Genomic DNA, 20,182 nt, shown 5'->3' with positions numbered 1-20,182 from the left:
GTTTTAGCCCTGTTTAGGCTGTACGTCCTCCTAATAAGTAGCAGAATTATCTATACGTAAGCACGCATAGAGAGGAGGTAGATGCTCATCAGCAGTCTACAAAATAGCGACAATTCAAAATCTCTGGGGAACAATTTTTGCTCCCTGGGTTTTGCCTACTTTGTCATGTAATGCTTTGGTTTAGCATCTTAAAACTGAATTAACCATTTATTTATAGCTGAATAAGCTATGGGAAAGGGAGATTTAAAGTATCGCTCTTGGGATGGAGATTAAAAAAATATATCCTGAGAAAAGTGCAAATAGAGACAAATGCAAAAAGGTAAGAGGCAGGAAATCCTTTATTGAAGGGGTAAAGGCAGAGTCACAGACTGTTTTCAAAGTCAAAACCAAATACAAACAAAAGGCTAAAACCCAGAAAAATTATATTCCCCCCCTTAAAATGAAAGTCCAAGGCTTAATTTGGGTTGGATTTGTTATGCTTACGCAGCTCGGTTGGCAACCGCGCCCTGATTTGGGGCACCAGGGAGGAGGGAGACACCAATCATATACCGAAGTGGTTAAACGATGAGCAGAGACGTCCCCTCTCCGACCCCACTGCAGGTTTCGGAGTGGGGATGTGGGAGCAGCATGTTAAAACACAGACAGTCTTTTTTTTTTTTTTTTTTAACTTTCTTTTTTCCTTTTTTTTTTTTTCTCTCCTTTCCAGACAGCTACTGTACAAAACCAAACAAAAATTTATAATAAATACCTAACACAAGAGGCTCAGTACATTGCTACAATCCTTCACTGAAGGGAAACATATATATACATATATATATCCTAATATATAACCTCTTTGACTTAAATCAGCGTAAAGGCTACGTGTTTCTACAGGAAGGCTAGGGCAGGAATCCCACTTACCATCACCCAGACCCCACACCTCAACCGAGCATCGCCGCCTGCGGTCCCCCCGCTCCCCACGGGGTCCCCATCCTCCTCTTTGCTGGAGAAGCAGCAGGATTTGCCCGCGGCAGGGAGTTTTTGCATCTAGAAAGGGAGTTTTTGCATCTAGGAAGCTCTGGCTAAGCAACCGCGCAGTGAATATAAAAAAAATTGGAAGAGACCCTTGGCATGCACGACTCCTGTGTGATAAATACAGACGTTTTCCTTGGCACTGTCTCAGGCTAAAATTTCTGACCCATCCTAAATGCTGGTTACAACGCTGGAGAGGAAACACACGCTGGCCTTTCAGTTAAAACCCTCACAGACTCAAAGGGGAAAAAGAAAATAACCCTGCAAGGCTATATGACTTTAGCATCCAGCTATTTGTTAGAGCGAGAGAGGGCTTAAATTCCTGGAGATTAATTAGCAGACGCAGAACATTGCCCGAAGGTAGGTCTGAACAAACAGCTCTGTATCCAAACTCTGCAGCTGGCCTTTATTTTTTTTTTTCTTGCCTAAAAAAAAAAACCACCCCCGAACCAAACCAAAACAAAAAAGGAACCAAGGCCTCGGTACCCTCAGTCCTTGGCTGTAGCCCCCTTGGTTTCAATAGGAATCACCTACAGGAGGTAAAAGCTGAATATCTCGGGCTTTCAAATGAAGGGTAGGGTTTCTGGCAGGGCTCTGGGGGAGCGGCTCACCCCACAATCCTATCCCGAACCTGCCTGGCCAGTGAGAAAAGGGTTTCACGGGAGCTTAGCTCAGGCAAAGGAGACAAGAAAAAGGATTCACTCCGCAATTGCAAATGGGAAAGCGCAGACATCGCAAATACAAGTCCTCCTCCTCCAGCCCTTCTCCCCTTCCTATGAAAAAAAGGCTGTTCCCACCGGGAATTTGACATTTTGCTGCCAAAAAGGGAGCCGAAGCAGGGTATGGGCATCCGCAGGAAAGCGGCGAGGGGCATCGAGAGAGGAACCTGGAGATACCGAATCGCTCATCCAGCAATGGCAAGACCTGCCCAAATTCCGTCCCCGCTTCCCAGGCACTGGCTGCTGCCAGCACAGGGATGGTGATCACTTCGAAAGAGGGAAATTTCAGGGATTGCAGCCGGGCTGGGAAGAGGGGGCCTGGCTGTTCCCCGCCAGGAAGGAAGAGCTCCAGCCTTGCCAGGCTTGGTTTTAGACCAAGAATTGCTCAAGCAAGGCTGGAGCCCGGCACCAGATCCAAGCATCCGCACGTATCCCAGGAAAGCAGAGGTGAAGAGCGGCACCGGTCACCGCGGTGGGCTGGGGAGAGGCTCAGCATCTGCAGGTCCTGGGCTCGTCCCTGCTGCAAGCCAGGTTGGCAAATTATCTCAAAAATTAAAGCAGAGCTGAGAAAATGAACACGCAAGGGACCGAAAGCCAGGGATGGGAGAGAAAACACTGGTCCGCCCAAGTGTCCTCTCCCAAGGGGGGGACGGGGTATCGCAACAGGCATTTCCCAGTCAAAGCACTGCAGAATCGGTAATTAATTAATCTTCACGGCAGCCCTGCAAGCCGGATTGGGTGTAATTAAGCCTTGGTTTTATGGCTGGGGAAACCGAGGCAGGGGGTCGCAGCTCTAGGGATAATTCTGCAGATGCTGGGGGTGTTTGGAGGCAGAGGTTCGTCGTTGCCTCGTAGATTATAAATCCCACAGAAACCGCTGTGACCATCTCACCTGTCCTCCTGCCTAACGCGGGCCAGGATCAGGCCCTCAGCTCGTTCCCGCTCCCAGCCAAATGAGCGAGTTATCTCCCAAGCTAAACCCACAGCCGATAAAGTGCTCCTCGGGCTCAAGGACACCCACGCTGCTGCAGGGAGGGGATGGCCATCCGATCCAAGCCTTTTGCAAAGGGATCCCGATTTTATCGGCAAAGCCGCCCACCCTGGATCTCCTCGACCTGCAGCTGGGACGGAGCAAAGCCAAAGCCAAGCTCCTCATTTTTTCCAGCGCCAAACCCCAGCGAACCTTGCAAACAGAGTCTGCAACGATGTTTAACGGCAGCTCTTTGGAAACACCCTACAGATCTGCTTATTTTTCCCCTTAAATTACGACTTGCCTGCGAGCAACCAGCCAGAAAGAAAGGAAAAAAAAAGAAAGGAAAAGAAGTGATTCCTCCCCGTTTTGCCACCGTTATTCCCCCCTCTGAGGTAGACGTCGATGGGGTGGGGATGAACCGCTGGAGAGTGGTTATTCGTCTGGCGAGCAAGCCCGCGGCATCCTCGCCGTCCTGCCCCGGCGTTGCCGGCACAGCGCATCGCCGCCGAGCCCGTCCCGACGCGGTGCGGCTCAGCACTGCCGTAGCACGCAGGCGACGGTGACCGGCGGTGGTCCCGGCGAGCTGCATTTCTCCGGGGCGGTGATTTTGCCGGCGTAATCGATGCAAGAGGCGTTGCGCGTCCGCACACCTTCGCCGCAAGTTTGGGAGCAGGGGGACCAGGGACCCAGGCGCCAGAGCGGGCAGGGGACGTCTCCGCAGGGCTTGATGTCCTCGGGCTTGAGAGCTCTGTCGCAGGTGGAGGAGGTTTGACCCTCCACGTCCCGGCAATCCACCGTCCGCCTCTGCCAGCCGGAGCCGCACGTCTTGGAGCACTCGGACCAGTCGCCCAGGACCCACTGGGAGGTCAGCATCGGTCGGATGACGTTGGCCGACTTCTTCTCTTTGCCTTTCTGCTTGCTGAAAGGGACGTCCTTGGGGATGAAGAAGGTGTACTTGACTTTTGGTGGGAAGATCTCGCTGGCGATGGTCAGCAGCTGGACGGTCAGGGGCTCCGGGAGCTGTCGGAAGCTCTGCAGCCTCTCCAGGGTCGTCATGGAGCCGCTGTATTTCAGGATGGTCCCCTTAATGAGGATGTCCTGCTCCATGGCCGAGATGGCAAAGTCTCCGTTCAGCAGGTACTTGCCCTCGAGGGTCTTCAGGGCCAAATAATTCCCGTCGTGACGGACCCCTCGGTGGCTGCGCTGTTTGATGTCGATGTTGGTTGCCCCGGCGGGGATGGTGACAATATCATTGTAGCCGTATCTGCACAGGGCAAAGGGACATGGTTATTTTCCTGGACTTAAGAGGAGACCCATGCAGGGGATAGTGCTTGGCGAGTGGGATCGTGGCTCTGAAGCCATTCCTTTGTAACCCAGAGCGCTCAGGAGCTGGAAATACTGCAGCAGTCATGCCAGAGGTATGCTCGGCTGGAAGGTTTTGCTGAATTACATGCAAAAATGAGCGATGCAATCCAAGGAACAGCCCCATGGTTACCAGCCTTGCTGGGAAATTCCCCTTACCCCCTTTCTTTCGAAATGGGTAAAGTGCTTGGGACTAAAAGCCTGGCTCTGCCCAGTGATGCTGTCACTGGTGATGCTGAAGGATAGCATCAGCTGTAGAGACAGAACGGCAGAACGGGAGAGAGTCAGGGTGCTGCTGGCATTGTACACACAGAGGATATGTACATTGGCCAGATGTTGCTCGGAGAACCAGAGCAGCAGTTAAACAGTTAATCCGACAGACATCTCCTATTGTAGGTGACTTGATATTAACTCAAAAGCCTTTCCTCGAAGACGGCAAGTACTACGGCAACAAAACCATCCCTATCCACGGGCGGGCATCTCTGTGGCCTGGGCTCATCTTTGGAAGGGTTTTGCAGCCACCACCACGATGCAGAATTGCTCCCGTTGGAGGGCACAGAGCACATTCCCATGCCGGGGGAGGATTTCCCTGCAAAGCCAGCCAGAGCCCATCCCCGAAGCACCACGGTTCCTGGAACGGCACCGGGAAGGCTTCAGTGTTCGAGCCCTCAGCACCCCGTGCTATGGTAATTCCTTGCTACTATAATAAAATGCCACCCTGGCACCGCTCACGCCGTGGGGCCGGCGGGATCGTTTTCCACGCATCCCCACGGTTGATGCTGCGGTCAGTAATTAGATTGAGAGTATTTTGGAACAAAGCCTTCGGGTCAAACTCTGCTCTCAGTCAACCCGGCCTCCCTAACCCTGATCTTAATGGGATCTCTTCTTGGCTGTAGCTACCACGCTAATCTCTCTTTAGTCAACCACAAACAATTCATAGGAGAGTGGAAGCCCCATTTCAGCTGGCTCCCTGGAAGGAAATCATTTAGGAAATCTAAATTGACTGTGTGAGTCACCTCGCCGCATGGAATTGCACGCGTTGGGCTTTTGTTACGATCTTTTCGTAACAAAGAGCCTTAAATTCAGCTCTTTGGCAAAGCAACAGAGATCTTGGGCGAGGGAAGCGGCTGCCTCGATGCCCATGTCCCAGGACTGAAATTCACACCCAAGCCCAGGGGAAAGTTAGTGAACTATTTATGTCCCACATCAGCCCTTGAATATATGTCCAACTCACTGCACTGGGGTGAGATGCATATTGTAAACTCCTCGGGGCAGCAGATTTTCTTGCAGCGGCGTACCGAGCGCATCACCAGCATCGTCACCAGCTATTATTTTAGGAAATAAACCCTGCTTGGCTTGCAGAATGCTGCCCCGAAATAAACTTAGTGTAAGGTCCGGGGTTTGGGGAGGAGAGCAGGCCGTTGCAAGGTCATCACGGCTGCAAACCCCAGTTAACGGCACGGAGGGGAAGCCAAGCACTCCTCGAGCCTGGCTGCAGCAAACGAGGTCTGCAGCTAGGTGTGATGTTTCGGGTGCGGAAAGCAAACTGGCTTTACGTGACCTGGGCGGAGTCCTAATATTCCTAGCCTAGCAGTTTTGCAATAAAAAAAAAAAAAAAAAAAAAAAAAAGAAGAAAGGAGAATAAGAGGGGAAGCTGGTTTTTCTCCCCTCAGCCCATCTCTGCAGACCCTTTCTCCCCTTACTTGGACCGGTTGAGCGAGCCGGATATTTTCCTGCAAGTCGAGCCGTTGCCGCCGCACACCCCGCACTTGTCCAGCTTCTTGGAGGACCCGACTACGTGATCGCAGCCAGCCTTGATGCACTGCCCGTGGACGCAGATGGAGAGGGTCTCCGGTCCACACAGTGTCCCATCGATCACCTAGGAAAAAGGGGAGGATGTGGAAGAGCAATTAGGGCATGGCTGCATGCGTGTGTTTGATCTGAGATGGGGTAACAAGCGGCAACAGTAATTATCACCAGAAATCTTACTTTGGCCTCAAAGACTTTAAATTCACTCCTCCCTCTGGCTCGGCAAAAGAGCTTGCATCGGTCTCGGGGTGACACTCCTGCGTACTTGGGAACCCACTCTAGGCGATTCCCTTCCAGATCCGTAAAGTTGTAGCTGTTGTACTTCTCGCATTGCTGCTCCCGAAAGCTTTTCCCTGAAAGGAAAGGCAAAACGTGACCCGAAAGCCACGAGAAGCCGGCAGGAACCTCCTCGGCCGTCGCAGAGATGTGGGAGCGAGCTGAGGATAGCGGGAGCGCGCAAGCAGAGGAGGGATACCGCACACCTCCCACCCAACCGGAGGGGATCACAACCCCCAGCAGAAGGCTATTTCCCACTCCCCCCTCAAGAAAATATGAATAATCAAGGGAGAGCAATCCCTGGTGATGGGTTCTGGAGAAACGGGGGGCGGGCAGTGAGCGTGCATTTGGGAATTCCATCCTTTGCCTCTGCCGATGGGTGGATTTGCAAGAGCTGGGCTTACCGTCCGGCGGGCACTCGTCGGTGTGGCAGGACTGGTACTTGGCACGCTGGCCCTCGCAATACCTGCCGCCGTGCTGGGGTTTGGGGCTGTCGCAGTGACGGTAGGAGAACTGCACGCCGCCGCCGCAGGTCCGGGAGCAGGAGCCCCAGGGGCTCCACGGGCCCCAGCCGCCATCCACCGCCGGCTGCAAGAGGCCACGAGAAGCTGCTAGATTCCCTCCCCGAGCCCCTCCATCCCCGGCTGCTCGCTTTCAGGGTGAGCGAAGGTCTGGAGCAATGCTAAAATGTCCCCCCCCCCCCCCGGCTCCTCTGCCCGTGTCCGTGATCCACAGCAAAGCACTGAAGCACATACTTCACGTGAAGTTATTACTGACTTCCACCGCTCTGTTCGTGTGCTTAAAGTTAAGCTTGGGTTTAAGTACTTTGCTGACTGACTTGGAATTCGCTGCTAATTCCCCGGCAGGGCAAAAAGGGATGATTTAATTGCAGAACTGCGGCTGCTTGCTCTGGTTCAGACCAGCCCGTGCCTCGGCAAAAGGCGCAGCGGCGTTTATCTGCGAGCTGGGCTTGCCAGTAATAAAGATTAACGAAAGGTGCGGTCGAAGGAGAGGTGTCCAGAAAACAAAGCAGGCAAATCCAAAGCTAGCCCAAGGGATGGCAGGAGTGGGGTAAGAGGTTTGGGAATCCCAAAGGGTCGAGCCCCAGCCCTTCGGTCCCCAATCCCCTCCATTACCTGGGGCTTCAGGGCATCCTGCGGCACGCAGCGGCCGTCCCAGCACAACCCGCCGGTTTTGCAAGGGGTGCCGTCAGCCCAGGGCAAGCTGCCGTTCTTGGTGTGGCAAAGGGGCTCCCCGCTGTCGGTCCTGCACCAGAGCTGGGCGCAGATGTCCTCCTCCGTGGTGTTGGGGCAGTGTTGGAACTCCTTGCCGAAAATCTGCTGACATTGCTGGTCCAGGCTGTACAGGGATCCTCGGCCGGGCAGCTCGGCGGGCAGGGCAAGGGGGTCGGCCGGGGCATCGAGCAAGCAGTCGCCTGGGCAAGGCGTGAGAATTAGGCTGGAGATGCATCAGGGCTTGACGCCAGGGACTGCACCCCAAACCTCCGCCTGCGGTCTGATTTGACACCCCCCTCCCCCTTCACCCCGCACACCCCTCCGGGCGTTGCAAAGAGCCTGAGCAATTAAGGCAAAGGTTGCTTTGAGTGACGAGGCAACTAAACTGAGCCTTACCGTGCCCTCCATCCAAGAACTCGGTGAGGTACATGGCACTGCAAGGGGACCAGGGCTGGGTCTTGTTCAAGTGGATGAAGAGAGGGGCCATCATATGGTGCTTGCCGAGGGGCCCAAAGAGCCGCTCGCAGGTTTTGGAGTCGTCATGGGGCATGCTGAGCACGTGGCCTGGGGAGCAGAGAGCATCAGTGAGCGAGCTGCAGCCTCCCGGTCCTGGCCCTGCTCTGCTGCAGATGCTGCATGGGCAGCTGGGAGCACCTCTAAGTTATCAACCAGTTCCTATTGCTGCAAAAGCTATTTGCTCGGATCAATCAGAAGCGATAAACAAAACGGTGCGTTCTCGCTCTATCTTAGCGGCGCAGCCCGCTGTATGCAGGGCAAAGCAGCCCAAATTAGTCAGCGCATCTCTAGGAGCAGCAAACCAAGAGGGAGAAGCGCTTGGCCGCACGCCTTGGCTCATCACATCAGGCAAATGCACCGATGTACACCAGCTCGGGCACTTCTAAGCACCTTTGCTGGCGCAAAGCAGCTCCTGTCGGTGCCAGAATCTCCCCAGCGTTGCCCGAGGCTCGGCGGGAGGTACCCAGCCAGGAGATGCTGGCCCTGGGCTCCACTACATCCCCTCCCAGGAGCCGGGCTGGCCACGCCGGGCTGAAAAAACCAAAACCCCCTTGGGAAGGGATGCATTACCCAGTTCGTGGGCCAGGGTGTAGGCTGCCTGCAAGCCCTCGTCCTCAATCACCGAGCAGCTTTTGTTGCGGTCGCACATGGTGCCGATATCTGCCACTCCCAGCGTGTCGCAGCTTTGGTGTCCGCAGAAGTCCTGTTGGCGAGCAGCGCCGAGGGGAGTAAGGCAGGGTGAAGGGGGTCCCGCGTTCGGCAACCCCAACATCTCCCAGCAGAGCTGGGCAACCCACTGGTGGTCTGCACCCCAAATGCAACCGCCCCCCCAAATTGCTTTGCTGCAAGCTCCATTCATTGCACGGCGGGGGGATCCCTCCTCTCCCTCCTGGGACATCTCGACCCTTTTCTTTCCCCTCCATCCCAGAGCATCCCCAAGGGACCCTTCAGACCTGTCTCGTCAGCAGGATGGCAGTATCGTAGTGCTCCGGGTGCCGGTCGCTCAGGGGGTTGAACTTTTGCTGCCAGCTACAGAAGTTGCGCAGGGTGAGCCCGCCGTTGTCGGACACCTCCGGCCCCGCCGCTGCCTCGTCCACCACCAGCACCTTCACCACCACCAGGTTGATGGAGTTCTTCAGGCTGGGGTGCTTGTAGATATGAGCCGCCATGGACATCAGGGTCAGGATGTGGTTCTGCGGGGAAAGAGAGGGGCAGGCAAAACCTGGGTGAAACCTTTGCCAAGGGGCGCTTTTTTTTTTTGGGGTTAGGAAAGGAAAAATCAACCTCATTTCCGAAGCCTACCACATCCAGACCGACTCAGGCAGCCAGCTGGGTTGACGTCCTAAGTGCTGCCTTTTCCATACATGATGCTTTATGCCTCATGCCAGCGGGAAGGACGGGCAGGACAAGCCCACCCCTGCAACCCCTTCTCCACCTGCCGCGAACCCTTTGCACCCAGAAAACCTTCGGGAAAACGTCACGTGTCCGGCCGAGTGCTCTTGCATATTCCCAAAGCATTAACCCTGCCCTCGCTGCCCTGGGGCGGGAACTGCCTCACGCACAACATCTCCCCGGTGCAAAACCACCCTCGCATCGCTGTAAAACTCCTGCCCGTGCTGGTTGGCAGGGTTTGAACCCAACGTCCTCAGCCACAAACCGGGGCCAAAGCACTTTGATGGCCAAAACTTCGTCCAGCAGCATCCCTGCTCGGGCGACTGGGATGACCAGGGATTACTTAATATGTCAAACGCGCCAGCGATGTTTAGGCTGATGTAAACATCTTATCGGAGCATCGAAATTCCTCTTCTGCTTGGCACCCGCTCACGGCCCCGAAGTCAGGAGAAAAAAATGCAGCTATTACACAATATCGTATTGGGAAAGAGAAAGCGGCTTCTCTCCTCCCCAGACGAATTACACCCCATGGTCTTGCTTCAGCGACACTACCTAATTAAACTGGAAGGGCTCAGTGGAAGCCCTCTCCAACGGCTGAGTTTCACCCAAAATACACATTTCCTGAGTGGAGCCGGCTCCGCACGCTCATCCATCGCGATGCTGCCAGGACAGAGATACACACAAAATGCCGTTTTCTTAGTGAACGAGGGAATTGTTTCGGGAGCTACCCTCCTCCGCTAACAGCGACGGCATATTTGCTGCGCCGAGACCCGCTCGCCCAGGACGGTTGTGGCTATTTTAAATTGTTCTGCCACATTTTATCCCGTCACTGGCAGCTCCGTGTAAACAGATGTTTCGCTTCAGCAAGACATATCCCAAGTACCCTCCAGCTCATTATCCGAGGGCAGGCCCCAGCAAGGATGATGGGAGCACTGAATAGACTGGTTTATTTAGACTGGCCAGATCTCCGCGACATGACTCATGTCCCAGCCTGGAGCATGCAACAAATGTCACAGAGAAGTCACCGCCGAGGCAAGAAATGCAGGCGAGATCCCCACGAGCGGTTGCTCCAGGGGACCGGGGGAATTGTTTACCCCACGGGGAAAGTCCATGGGGAACCTTCCTAAAAATATCACAAAGCCTTCCTAAAATTACGCGCATGAAGACCAGGAAGGATGCTCTACACTGGAGCTGCACATCATGGGACGATCCATCATTTCCGAGGCAGCAAATCCCACGCCATCCTTTTCTAACCCATTACAAGTTTCTCTCCAGCCCGGTAGTTGTTACCTGGGAGCTCTCAGTCCCTACTGCAAGTCCCCCAGGAGACCAAAGCTCACATCCTCAGGGTTACATCCAGCCAAGAAACTCTTTCAGCGCAGGAACGGAGGGACTCGGAAAATATCTGTCCGCCTTCCTTTCGTCTGGAAAGCGAAGATGGAAAGCGAACCGAACAAACAGCTATTTAGTGCAGATTAAAAGGTCAAATTCACTTGTTCCACCATCTGGTGTCTATTTATACCCATCCCTGGGCCGTGCGGGAGTTGGTCGGGTTTCGGATGGACCCCGACTGCTCCGGGGAGAGTGGCAATCCACCTGCACCGCCTTGGCTGGGCCAAGGGTTTGGAGCTGGGGCCAAAAGCAAATTACAGGATCCTCAGGGCTCAGGAGAGGCTGACTGAACGCTTTTGGCCAACAGCCGGCTGCGGACGAGTTGAATCCCGCTTGTCCCGTCCTCCCCGTGCCTTTGCAAACAGGCTCTGGCTTGACGAGCCACCCAGGAGGGAACGTTGCCTTCTCCGGGTTTTCCTTCCCAGCGTCAAGGCTGAGGATGTGGCTACGGGGATCGGATGCGGGGCAGCCACGGGGGTGGGTTTGGGGAGCCCAGAGGCACAAACCGACTGGTTTCTGCCTCCTTGCAAGGCACCGCAGGCGCAAGGCGCTTCCCTGCCGTTTCCAGCCAGCATCCTGGGAGATCTTGGCAGGATTTCTGTCCGACTGGTAAATACAGCTGGAAAATCAGCCCTTTACCTGCTCTGGGGGGAAAGGATACCAGCCCGAGCCCGAGAGGATTTGCGGGAGCACCCCTCCTCTGCCCCATGCGCTTTTATGGCCAGGCATGAACATCGCATCTCAGCCACCCCAGCGGAGAGGCAGGGCAGGGGTTTCTACTGCCCGGTGATGCTCTCCAAATCCTTGGCTCCCTCTGGTCTCAAGAAGATCAAATTCCTAAAACGATGGGGGGGTGCCTTTTGTCTGACACACCTGCATTACAGCAGCTCCCATATCCCTCCTGCCACAGCATCGCTGCTGCTGGGAGAGCCCTAAGCCAGGTACCACCAGCACTGCCCGGCGCCAGACTGCCAGCAGCAAACGGCACGTGCAGAGGGTTAGCAGTGGGGGGAAAAAAAAAAATTAAAAAAAATAATCAGAGCATGAGTAACTGAAATGGTTGCTTTTAACCTGATAATGTTGAAGGATTTCACTTTTTGATGCAGGTTCTTGCAAAAAGCTCTGCTTACATTCTCCTTTGTGGGAACCACTTGGAAGCTGAAGTCTGCAGAGATTCCCAAATTGTTTAGGTTTTTCTTTTTAACTATTATTGGGGGAGGGGAGGGGGAGAAACTGCTCTTACACAGACACTAACTATTATTGTGGTACGCAACATAATGATCTGATATTGCCGGACGCACCCAGTGCAGAAGGGTGGCAGGGAGCACCCATGCAACACCCTGGCACAATTCTCCTCCCTCCAACACGCTCCCCAGCTCGTGGAGATTAACGCTCAACCCGACCCGGGGCTCTAGGTTTGTTTGTTTGTTCATTGGGTTGTTGGGGTTGGGTCTTTCCCCCCCTCCCCCTCCTTTTTCTCTAGAAGCCAGCATTTCGGGGGGGGGGCAAGGGGAGGAGAGAAATGCTGAGATTTCTGTAGTGCAAACAGATGGAAAGAAGAAAACACGGGGTCAGATGCGAGGGCTGCCCAGCTTTTAAAAAAACAACTGGTAAAAACATATCCCAGCCTGTGTCTCTCCCCCGAAGCGACGTCTGCGTGCTGGCCCCCCCAGCTCGGATACCCGCAGCGGCCAGCGGCCGCCCTGCCAGCCTCCTCCTGCAGTTTGAAGCCTGGGCCAAGAATTTCCTTGCAAAAATGTGGGCAGCAGCCAAGGGAAATGGGGGGCAAGCCGGAGGAGAGGGGGACACCTTGCCAGCCTGCCGGTGTGCGCGGCTGCCCTCCTGCCTTCCCAGCTCTCTGCCCCATGACTTTTCTGCTTGCCACGTGATTTCCCCCAACTCCCCTTCTCTTTCCCTCTTTGCTAGATATTTGGAGCCGACCCACAAAAGAAGCAATTACCCCTTTTCAGGGCAGGGGAAACTGAGGCACGTGCTGGATTGCCACCACCTCTTTGCAGGCATGGATGAACATGAAGCAAAACCCCATCCCGAGAGCATCCCAGGGCAGGAACGCTGCCGTTTGTAATTGCTCCCGGGTTGCTTTGGTGGGAGCCGGCTCCCTTGATGCTGAGCCTTTCATACCGAAGCCCTTGATAATCGGCGGTCACCGCGCCAGCGGCGGGGTTGAAACGCGGCAGCTGTTTAACATTATGGGACGACGCGAGGAAGCGAGTGCATCGGCCAGGGGAATATTTAGGGAGGCTGCCCGGTCCTCCGACCCCTTGCACCGAAGCGGTTGCAGGATCGGGGTCACAGCCGGGGAGGGACAAATCCCAGAGGAAAAGCACCAGCAATGCTGGTGGATGGCAGCATCAGCGCAGGTCCCCCTTTGCTTGGCAAAGATCCCCTTTAATCCCACCCCGGTTGCCTTTGGGATGGGCTCAGGACGGGCCAGCTCCTTTTGTCAAGGGATTAAGCAAACTCACCCTCTCGAGCTGCACGATATCCTAAAGCGAGCCCAGGAGCTGGGCACGAGGGGACCTGAGGCTCCAGGGTGGCTTTAGCTTTACCTCCAAGGTCACTTTGATGGTCAATCTAGGTGCGGGAGAGCCGGCAGCAGGACCCCAGCAATGCCCCGTGCCGCACACTCCAGCACCCGTCTGGTCTTAGAGGGGAGGGATGCAACAGCACTCCTCAAACTTCGTAAATCTGCCTGGAAAAAATGCCGAAGTCAAGCGAGGAATCCCGGCTTAATCAGACCTATCTGATTTTGCCCTGGTCCTCGGTCGTTACCAGCTCTCGGAGTCAGGGATAGCAGCTTCCTCGCTTGCAAGAGCCAGGGGGAAAGAAAAGGGGATCGTAGCCATCATGTTTGCAGAGGAAAGCTTGGAAACGCGTCTCGTCTGCACCCAAGAGACTGGAGAAATCCCACCACAGGAATCCGATTCTGCTGCCAACTGGCTGGGGATGCTGCGGCCGGTTTTTGTAACCGCCTGTTGCTTTAGGTGTCTCGGCAAACATCCCCTGAGCCTTGCAGAGCATCTCTGCAAGTGCAGCCTGCGCTGCAGGTGCTCAGCCCAAACGCCTTTTCTTCCGCACATCGGAGGGATTAGCCCCTACGCTGTCTCCTGCCTCAGTTTCCCATACTCAAAATCCCCACTTAATTCTGTTAGTGATGCTCACTGTCCTTTTTTCCTTTTTTTTATTCCCCCCCACCCCACCCCCCCAAGCGTTTTGGGCTCTCTGCAGGAAAAACACAAAGGATTAACTTGTGCGTCCAGCCCAGGACCTCACACCCTTCCCTATATAAGGGGGCTCTTCCTAATCACTGCGGGTCACATCCAGCCAAGTCCTCCACAACCTGCCGGCTGCTCACAGGTGTTATTGCTCAGCACTGTCCTGCTGCTAATGCCCCCCAAACACCCCATCTCCTGCAAGCATCAAGACAGAAGAATGATTAAACCCTCAAATTTCAGGTCTGGTTCTGTTCTTCATCATTTCCTCCTGGTTTACATGAGTATTGACGGAGGTAGAATTAAGCTTTTGTTATCTAAATCAGGTTAACGGCTGAGCTATAATGGCTCAGATGATTGATTAGAAATAAATCATTAATAGCATTTTCCTAACAACAGCGTGACATCGATTATAATTTGCAAGGCTTGAATGCATCTTATGGTGACTATCTTCTACTGGAGCGGTTACAGCTTATGCAAGAAAATAACTGGGAATACAAACAATGCTTGTGACCTTTAATAAATACTTGGTAATTAAAGCGTGGTTACGGGAAGAAAAGTCACTATATAAATATGGTTTCTTCTGACTCAACATTTCTACTCCCTGGGCATCCTCTAGTCAGCTCTCCAAGATCTCACTAGTCTGAGCAAGCCATCGTTATTTTTTTGGCCCACAAAATGTAGGTATTTAGGGACAAGTGAGATGGCTATTTGGCCTCCTGAGTTAGCAGCAACCGTGCTTCTCCCTGCATTTTTGTTGCAGAGAACAAAAGACACAGAAACACAACAGGTGGCTTCCCCCCCCGCCTCCCCCATCGCTACACGAGAACGGGTTGCTGTTTTCTCCCAAATACTTAAATCCAAACCGAGACCTTTAAAGGCTTCCTTTCCATCAAGAAATATCCTGAGAGATGATGCAAAGAGATTGCTCTTGGGGATAAAGAGGAGATAAAATGGTAAAATGGGAGCCAAGCAGACTGGAAAGTCACTGATAACTAAGGAAGGAGCTGTCCTGGACCCACCGGGCAGCATCACCCACCCCCAGGGCTGTACGTCCCAAACCGGGCCAGGGTACCAGCTTTTCCACCCCTTGGTTGTGTACACGTGCAGCTCAGCAGCTTTCGGCCTTCCAGAACTGCCACGGCACAGATTTACCCAGAGGGTTCTTGCTTTTTCCCCAGCTCAAGCTGGGCGTTATCAGGATTTCCCCCCCCCGCAAAAGAGATCACCTTATTTGTAGCAGGAGGCAGACCCTTGGGTGTTGCTTTAAAACCGTCGGGTGCCCAGCTGGTTGCAGAAGATGCAATACGCTATTTTTCCTGTCCTTTTGGGGAATCAGAGACCAGCTTCACGCTACAGGGAGAGTAACTTCCACCACTATTTACGTGCCTGTTGCTTAAAAATTCAGATGACTCCATTGAAAACTCTGTTTTTGACCGGCTGTAAGCTCTGGGCGGTTGTCTCCAAGAGCAGCATCCGTCGTTCCTCGACCCTCCGCTATCCGTTCCTGCCAGCCTGGCTTGGTGGCATGCAAGCAAAACCGAGCAAGGGGCGAAACCTGAGCGATGCTGAGCAGCTGAAATCAGCTGGAGCTCTGAGGTTTAGCATTTCTCAAGGTCCAGCCCCGCCTGAGGCAGGCTGGAATTAAAACACTGCTTTATTAGGAGTGAAGAAGCTGGATGAAGCCCCCAGGGGAAGGATAAAGTGGGCAGAAACGGCAAAGCCAGGCTGCCAAAGCGCAGTCCCTGGTTTCGGCTGCCCTCCTGCTCCCCGCTGAGCTCCAGCTTCAAGGACTCCTCTAACAGCCCCATACCCAAGCAACCCACGGCAGAGGACGAGCGACTTCGGTGCACAGTTATCCCTCGCAAAGACCCGAGTGCGTTTCAGACCATGCAAACCTGTATTGGGACCCATCGCTGCAGGGAGCAGGGCGGTGGGGAGCCGGCTTTGCAAGAGGCATGAAAAATAACCCCGCACCGATGAAAGCGGCTGGTCAACAGCCCTGGAGACGGACGCGGGGGCTCAGAGGCCAGCATCGCCGCTCTTGGGGTCTCCACAAAGCCTGGCCACGGGCAGGGTCGCCGCGGCCGGAGCACATTTAAAGGAGGGGGAACATTTCTGGCGGTGGTGGCTGGGGGAAAGGGTTGTTCGTGCATCTGCTCGGCTGCTAACAGGTGGCTCAGGAGCGGGACTGCGCATTACTCAGCCCCTGGTTTATTTACTATTTGGCCCAAGCTCCTATCCGGAAGGGAGTTAAGCTCATCGCTTTGCAGCACAGCTCTTTCCCTGGAGCAAGAAAGGCATTAACCCCCTCTTGTCCCTCATCTATGGGGACACCACACTGATGGGACATCACGGTGTCCAGCCTGTGCAGACGGAGGCTCCCCGGGATGGATGCTGAGTCTGGGAAAGGGTCCCCAAACACCGACCGAACCCCACAGATCAACTCTGCAGCCATCGCCCCAGGGATTTACGGCCCCTACACGGCAAGGAAAGGTGGGGACAGAGCCAAGGTCCCCTGCCCCGTCCCCAGCTCTCTACTCTCTCCCCCAAGGGGATCCCTGGCATCCCAGGGCTGCTCGTCCCTGCGGAGCCTGCGTGGGAAGGGGAGGTACCCAGCAGCGGGCAGGGGACTGGGGACACGGGTGGGGGACAGAGATGCAGCAGGGATAGAGGGCTGGAGACGGGACGAGGTGGAGAGGCAGCGGGGATGGGGACAGGAGGGGACAGAGGGATGGAGGGGATGCAGGGATGGAGGGGCAGGGGGCATGGAGGGATGGAGGGAACAGCTGCACGGAGGGGATGGCTGGACGGAGGGGACGCAGGGGATGGCTGGACGGAGGGATGGAGGAGACAGCTGGATGGAGGGGACGGAGGGGATGGAGAGAACGGCTGGATGGAGGGGATGGAGACGTGGAAGGGACGGAGGAGCAGGGGGACGGAGAGATGGAAGGGACAGGGGCAGGGGGATGGAGAGATGGAAGGGATGGAGGTGCAGGGGGATGGAAGGGACGGAGGAGCAGGGGGATGGAAGGGACAGAGGAGCAGGGGGACGGAGAGATGGAAGGGACAGGGGCAGGGGGATGGAGAGATGGAAGGGATGGAGGAACAGGGGGATGGAAGGGACGGAGGAGCAGGGGGATGGAAGGGACAGAGGAGCAGGGGGACGGAGAGATGGAAGGGACAGAGGAGCAGGGGGACGGAGAGATGGAAGGGACAGAGGAGCAGGGGGACGGAGAGATGGAAGGGACAGGGGCAGGGGGATGGAGAGATGGAAGGGATGGAGGTGCAGGGGGATGGAAGGGACGGAGGAGCAGGGGGATGGAAGGGACAGAGGAGCAGGGGGACGGAGAGATGGAAGGGACGGAGGAGCAAGGCGACAGAGAGATGGAAGGGACAGGGACAGGGGGACGGAGAGATGGAAGGGATGGAGGTGCAGGGGGATGGAAGGGACGGAGGAGCAGGGGGACGGAGAGATGGAAGGGACAGGGACAGGGGGACGGAGAGATGGAAGGGATGGAGGTGCAGGGGGATGGAAGGGACGGAGGAGCAGGGGGATGGAAGGGACGGAGGAGCAGGGGGATGGAGAGATGGAAGGGACAGGGACAGGGGGATGGAGAGATGGAAGGGACAGGGACAGGGGGACGGAGAGATGGAAGGGACGGAGGTGCAGGGGGGTGGAAGGGACAGAGGAGCAGGGGGATGGAGAGATGGAAGGGACAGGGACAGGGGGATGGAGAGATGGAAGGGACAGGGACAGGGGGACGGAGGCCACGGCCAGCCCTTACCTCCACATCCTCCCCGTAGAAGCTCACCATGGAAGCATCGGCCACCAACAGCGTCTCCACGTACCGCGCCTGCGAGACGAAGCGCTTGGTTCGGCGGCGGAGCGGCTCCCGGTTCCCGGCTCCCGGTTCCCCGCTGCCGGCGGCGGCGGCGACGGCGGCGGCGGGGGGTGGGTGGGCTCCCGGCGGGGGGGCGCGGCGCTGGAGGCGGTGCAGACCCCTCCAGGGCGGTCCGGGCGAGGGATGCCCGAGGGGCTGCAGCTCGTAAGCCGCCCCGTCGAGGTAAAAAGCTGCTCGGAGCCCTCCTCCTCCTCCTCCTCCTCCTCCTCCTCCTCCTCCTCCTCCTCCTCCGCAGCGACTGAGCACGGCGGGGGCGTCGGGGTTCCCCTCGACGGCTCCGGTGTAAAAACAACCCCGGCGGGACCAGGTTCGTGGCGACCCCCGACGCCCCCCCAGCCTCTGTAAACGGAACCGGGGGGCTAAAAAAGAGGCGTCGGGACGGAGGCGAAGGACGACGGAACGGCCGAAGGCGGCCAGCCGCAGGGCCAGCTGCCCCGGCGGTGCGGGCAGGCGGGCGGGCAGCAGAGCTTGAGCTTCCCGCGGAGGCGGAGGTAGCGCCCACGCGTGACACAGCAGGAGCAGGTGGAGCGGAGCCCGGCCCCCCAGGAAACCCCCCCGCCGCCCCATAGCCCGGGCCCGGCCGCCCCGCCGGGCTCTCGCCGGCTCCCCCGCAGCCTCCGCGCCGGTTTGCGGAGCCCGCTGTATTTATACTTTCTCCCCCCCGGCTTTGACATAAGAGGTTTATTTTTGATCTCTCGCTAGTTCCCCCCCCCCCCCCCCCACTCCCCTCCCCTGCCAGCCAGAGCCTGGGGGAGGAGGAGAAGCGAAAGAGAAAAAAAAAAAAAAAAAAAAAAAAGAAAAAAAAAAAGAAGAAGAAGCAGAGAAAAAAAAAAAAAAACACCAACAAACCAACACTAAAAAAAAAAAAAAAAAAAAAAAAAAAAAAAAACCAACCCACTTTTGGATGCGATTTGAGGCCAATCAGGCGCCGGGAGCCCCGCCTGCTTCCAAGTGTCAACTCCAGCCTGTTACTCTCCCAGCATTAACCCCTTCAGCCCAACCTCTGCCCGCCGGGGCCTGATCCTGCCCAGGCGGGCAGCAGAGGGGCTCGGGGAGGTGGTCCTGCCCCAGGGGCTGGGGTTTAGCACCCTCTTTCCCCACCACCACCCGGGGGGGGGGGGGGGTGGTGGTGTGTGGGGGGGTGATTCCTCTCCCATTTCCCCCAGCATCCCTTCACTGCTGGAAAGCACCAGGCCTTTGCCAGCTGGAGAGCATCTCCTTTCAGCCTGCAAGGCAGAAGGTGCCTGGGGAGGTTTTGTCCAGCGGATTTTGGGCCCCCGGGGAAAGCTCCACCAGCGACACACGCAAGGAGGTTTCCATGCCCTGAACGAACAGCTGGGTCTGCATGGGGTTTCCTCCGGCTGCAATAAGGCAACAGGCTAAATCAGACTTGTGGAAAATACCTATGAGGATGAAACAATGCAGCCAGCTCCTTCTGTCACCCCTTTTGTGTTGGTTTTTTTTTTTTTGGGGGGGGGGTGTTATGCGACTTCATTTAAAACCCAGATCTTCCCGTCAGAGTTTTTCTTCCCATCCGCATTCCCTCGCAGCGAGTGAAAATCCTACAGCAGTATAAAAGTCTCAGGCTGTAAAACCAGGTAGCTACTGCCGTGTGCTTAACGGCGGCAAACATCAGGAGATGGGCAGAAACATGCTGATCCTGGCTGGGAACCTGCTCAGCACCAGGGAACAACCAGCTGTAATGGAGAAAGGGAAATCTCTCCATATATATTACTCCTTCTTTCCTCTTAAGCCCTCCTTCCCCATTAGTTCATGAGATTCCTGGCCTCTGGAGCGCCCTTTGTGCAGCACTGAGATATCCCGGGATGTCCTTGCTGCACTCCGGGAGTGGAGGGTCCTATTCTGCTCCATATCCTGATTTTTCTAAAATTTTACGGGGAGCAGCACACACTCAGGACTGGGCTTGTGCTCCTTTAACCTTGCTGTGGATGCAAGCGCAAGGACCAGCTCCTCTGCACTATGGGTTTTGGTTTGGTTTGGTTTGGTTTTTTTTTTTTTTTTCCCCCTTAGCCTAATCCTAAAAAGATCTGAAAGGGTAAAGCAGCATTTAGCACCTCCGAATTCCTGGGGGACCAGAGTCCGGCCACAGCTGAGCAACGGGGTGCAGGGTTAAAGGCTGTTCTTCCTTTACTCGAGGATGTATTTACATCTGCCTCTCTATTATTATCTCCACTTAAAAGCCACATCCCTACCTATATAGTAAACACACAGCCCTGGCTCTAAATAGCAGTGCTGCCCTGGGGCCAAGGCTCTGATTACTTCTCTTCTTTTTAAAGTGTGGTTTTCGCCACCGTAGGAGGGGAGGAAATAATAACAACAACACAAAAAAAAAAAAAAA

The 20,182-nt window shown here is 55.5% G+C and overlaps 1 protein-coding gene across 1 annotated transcript; it reads right to left on the bottom strand.

The window, feature by feature from the left end:
- Positions 1-728: 728 nt before the first annotated feature.
- On the bottom strand, positions 729-18,390 carry ADAMTS8 (ADAM metallopeptidase with thrombospondin type 1 motif 8). Its single transcript, XM_049801581.1, has 9 exons — positions 17,707-18,390; positions 8,855-9,094; positions 8,472-8,604; positions 7,782-7,949; positions 7,287-7,585; positions 6,555-6,738; positions 6,055-6,227; positions 5,769-5,944; positions 729-3,967 (listed from the first exon to the last, which is right to left on the bottom strand). The coding sequence occupies exons 1-9, from the start codon at positions 18,388-18,390 to the stop codon at positions 3,235-3,237; spliced, it is 2,790 nt and encodes a 929-aa protein (XP_049657538.1). The 3' UTR covers positions 729-3,234.
- Between the last annotated feature and the right edge of the window lie 1,792 nt (positions 18,391-20,182).

The sequence above is a fragment of the Accipiter gentilis genome, chromosome 5, assembly GCF_929443795.1.
Source record: "Accipiter gentilis chromosome 5, bAccGen1.1, whole genome shotgun sequence".
In the NCBI taxonomy this organism is placed as follows: Eukaryota; Metazoa; Chordata; class Aves; order Accipitriformes; family Accipitridae; genus Astur; species Astur gentilis.
This window is presented reverse-complemented; position numbering and strand designations above follow the sequence as displayed.